Source organism: Apis dorsata, unplaced genomic scaffold (assembly GCF_000469605.1).
Source record: "Apis dorsata unplaced genomic scaffold, Apis dorsata 1.3 scaffold_524, whole genome shotgun sequence".
Lineage (NCBI taxonomy): Eukaryota > Metazoa > Arthropoda > Insecta > Hymenoptera > Apidae > Apis > Apis dorsata.
Genome location: NW_006263747.1, coordinates 247,022 through 249,108, shown reverse-complemented (window position 1 = coordinate 249,108; position 2,087 = coordinate 247,022). Strand labels below are relative to the sequence as shown.

Sequence of the window (2,087 nt, the reverse complement as noted above, 5' to 3'; positions counted from 1 at the left end):
AACCGCCGGCGCCGTTGTTGTTGGCGTAGCCGTCGTCGTTACTGTTACTGCTGTTGTTGTCGTCGCCGTTGTTGTTGATATTATTGTACTCGTTGTTGGTGTCGCCGCAGTTATGGTATAAACACTCATTACCGGCGTGTGCCTCACGAAGGGGGCTAAGGACCTCCCCCTGCCACTATACAACCACTACAAAACTCTTAACACAATCGTAATAGTCTATGTATAGAAAGCACACGCGATACACACACACACACACACAGAGAGAGAGATATAATAATAAGTATATATACATATATATGTATATATACCAAATTTTATCGTATGTATGACCAAACACAAGATAATATAATATTGGATATTGTTATTTTTGAATGTAATTAAAATAATTAAAAAAAATAATAATTAAAGAAATGTACTCGTTTTTAAGGAAAAATAAATATTATTTTAGTATTAACTTATTAAGTAATTGATTTTTCTTTTTTATCTTTTACTTTTTTTTCCTTTTGAGAAGAATTATCAATAAATATATTAACAAATTACGATTCGTTTTTGTATTTTCGTTTTTTTTCTATTTTTATAATCAGTATCTAATTCATTTAATTTTCTTAAATTTTGAATAATATTTTTGTCTCATGAAAATATTTTTACCAACATTATGAAATATGGAATCGTTAAAACTACTAGCGCAATCTATCTTGAATGTAATGCAATGCGTATAAAAAATTATAGTACAAAAATGTTGACAAAAATAACAGTTTTATAGAGATTTATAATTTAATTATTTAATTAAAAAGTGATTATTTAATTACAATTTGATTACAAAAAAAAAGAAAGTGATTATTTAATTGATTATTTTTGTTTGCATAATATTAATTTTCTACATGTTGCTTATAGAAATCTCGGAACATTTGTAGCAATATCTCAAAATGATATTAACCATCTTATTTATAAATAGAACATTATTTTACGAAAAATTATTTTTTTTTGAAAAAATTAAAAAATTAATCTATTTTGTGCCCGATTTAATAAAGGTATGTATAAATATTATTCGCATGTTATCAATTTTATAAATATCAATTTTAATTTTATAATTATTTATTTTATAATATTAATCTTATAATTATCAATTTTAAAAATAATTAGAAAATATTATAGAAAAAATGAATTAAAAATTTGAAATTAATTTATATTAGTGAAGTTGACTGCTTTATAATATGTAAGAATTTTAATCCAATTCAATTCACTACTCGCGAATATTGAAGTACGTTAGCATAATCTGATTTTTTTTTTAATTTCTTTTTTCAAATTTTTTTATTTCATTGATATATAACATATTGCATTTTAATTTATGTTATATTGTTCTGTTTTACAGTTACAATCCGTGGTTGCACTGCAATGAATACTAAAATTTTCTAAAATATATTCGCAAAATTATTTGCAATGAAAAAATTCACAATAAAATTTCTAAAAAAACAATATTTTTATAAATTATAATGATATTTTTTATTTTTTTTTTATTTTATTTCAACAATGAATAATATATATTAATATGTATAATGTATTATCTTATTGGATTTATTCAAATTAAATAATTGTATGAAATAAGAATATAATTTAAATAGTAAATAATTTTATTATACATAATATTATATCATAAACAATTGATCAATAGTATTTATTAAATTTTGATTGACATGTAATTTTTTATTTTTGATTATTTATATTTTTGTATTTTTTTAATTTATATATAATATGTCATAAATTGGTTTTGGAAGATAATCACTACATAATGCTTGTATTCTTTCTTTACGTGACACTGGTGTATATCTTCTCATTGGAAAAGTTTTTATTACTCCATCTATTAAAGCTCTAATTACTGGTGTTATATCTACATCTATTTCTTGTGTATATTTTTCAAGAGCCAACATTTCTTTTTGAAATAATTCTTGTCCATATTCTTTACGAGTTTGAGGGTCCAGTTGAATCCACATTTCTCTAGCTTGTTCCAATAATGAGTTATTATCTTTTAACCATGCATTTCCTGATACATATTCACCAGTTTCTACAATAACTACATCTACTCCCCA

The 2,087-nt window shown here is 22.8% G+C and overlaps 3 protein-coding genes across 3 annotated transcripts in view; 1 reads left to right on the top strand and 2 right to left on the bottom strand.

The window, feature by feature from the left end:
* Window positions 1–296, bottom strand: part of LOC102677357 (SH2B adapter protein 2) — a 4,291-nt gene extending 3,995 nt beyond the window's left edge. Inside the window, exon 1 of the mRNA XM_031512876.1 lies at window positions 2–296. Within this exon, the coding sequence (XP_031368736.1) occupies window positions 2–129 (128 nt within the window). The 5' untranslated portion in view covers window positions 130–296. The remainder of the gene's footprint in view (window position 1) is intronic.
* Window positions 297–1,004: 708 nt separating this feature from the next.
* The window catches only part of LOC102673659 (DNA fragmentation factor subunit alpha-like), a 6,430-nt gene continuing 5,347 nt past the window's right edge, over window positions 1,005–2,087 (top strand). The window contains exon 1 of the mRNA XM_006620612.2: window positions 1,005–1,031. The gene's annotated coding sequence lies outside the window, so the exon portion shown is untranslated. The remainder of the gene's footprint in view (window positions 1,032–2,087) is intronic.
* Window positions 1,698–2,087, bottom strand: part of LOC102677220 (D-beta-hydroxybutyrate dehydrogenase, mitochondrial) — a 2,690-nt gene continuing 2,300 nt past the window's right edge. Inside the window, exon 7 of the mRNA XM_031512879.1 lies at window positions 1,698–2,087. This exon is cut by the window's right edge and continues 6 nt beyond it. Within this exon, the coding sequence (XP_031368739.1) occupies window positions 1,737–2,087 (351 nt within the window). The 3' untranslated portion in view covers window positions 1,698–1,736.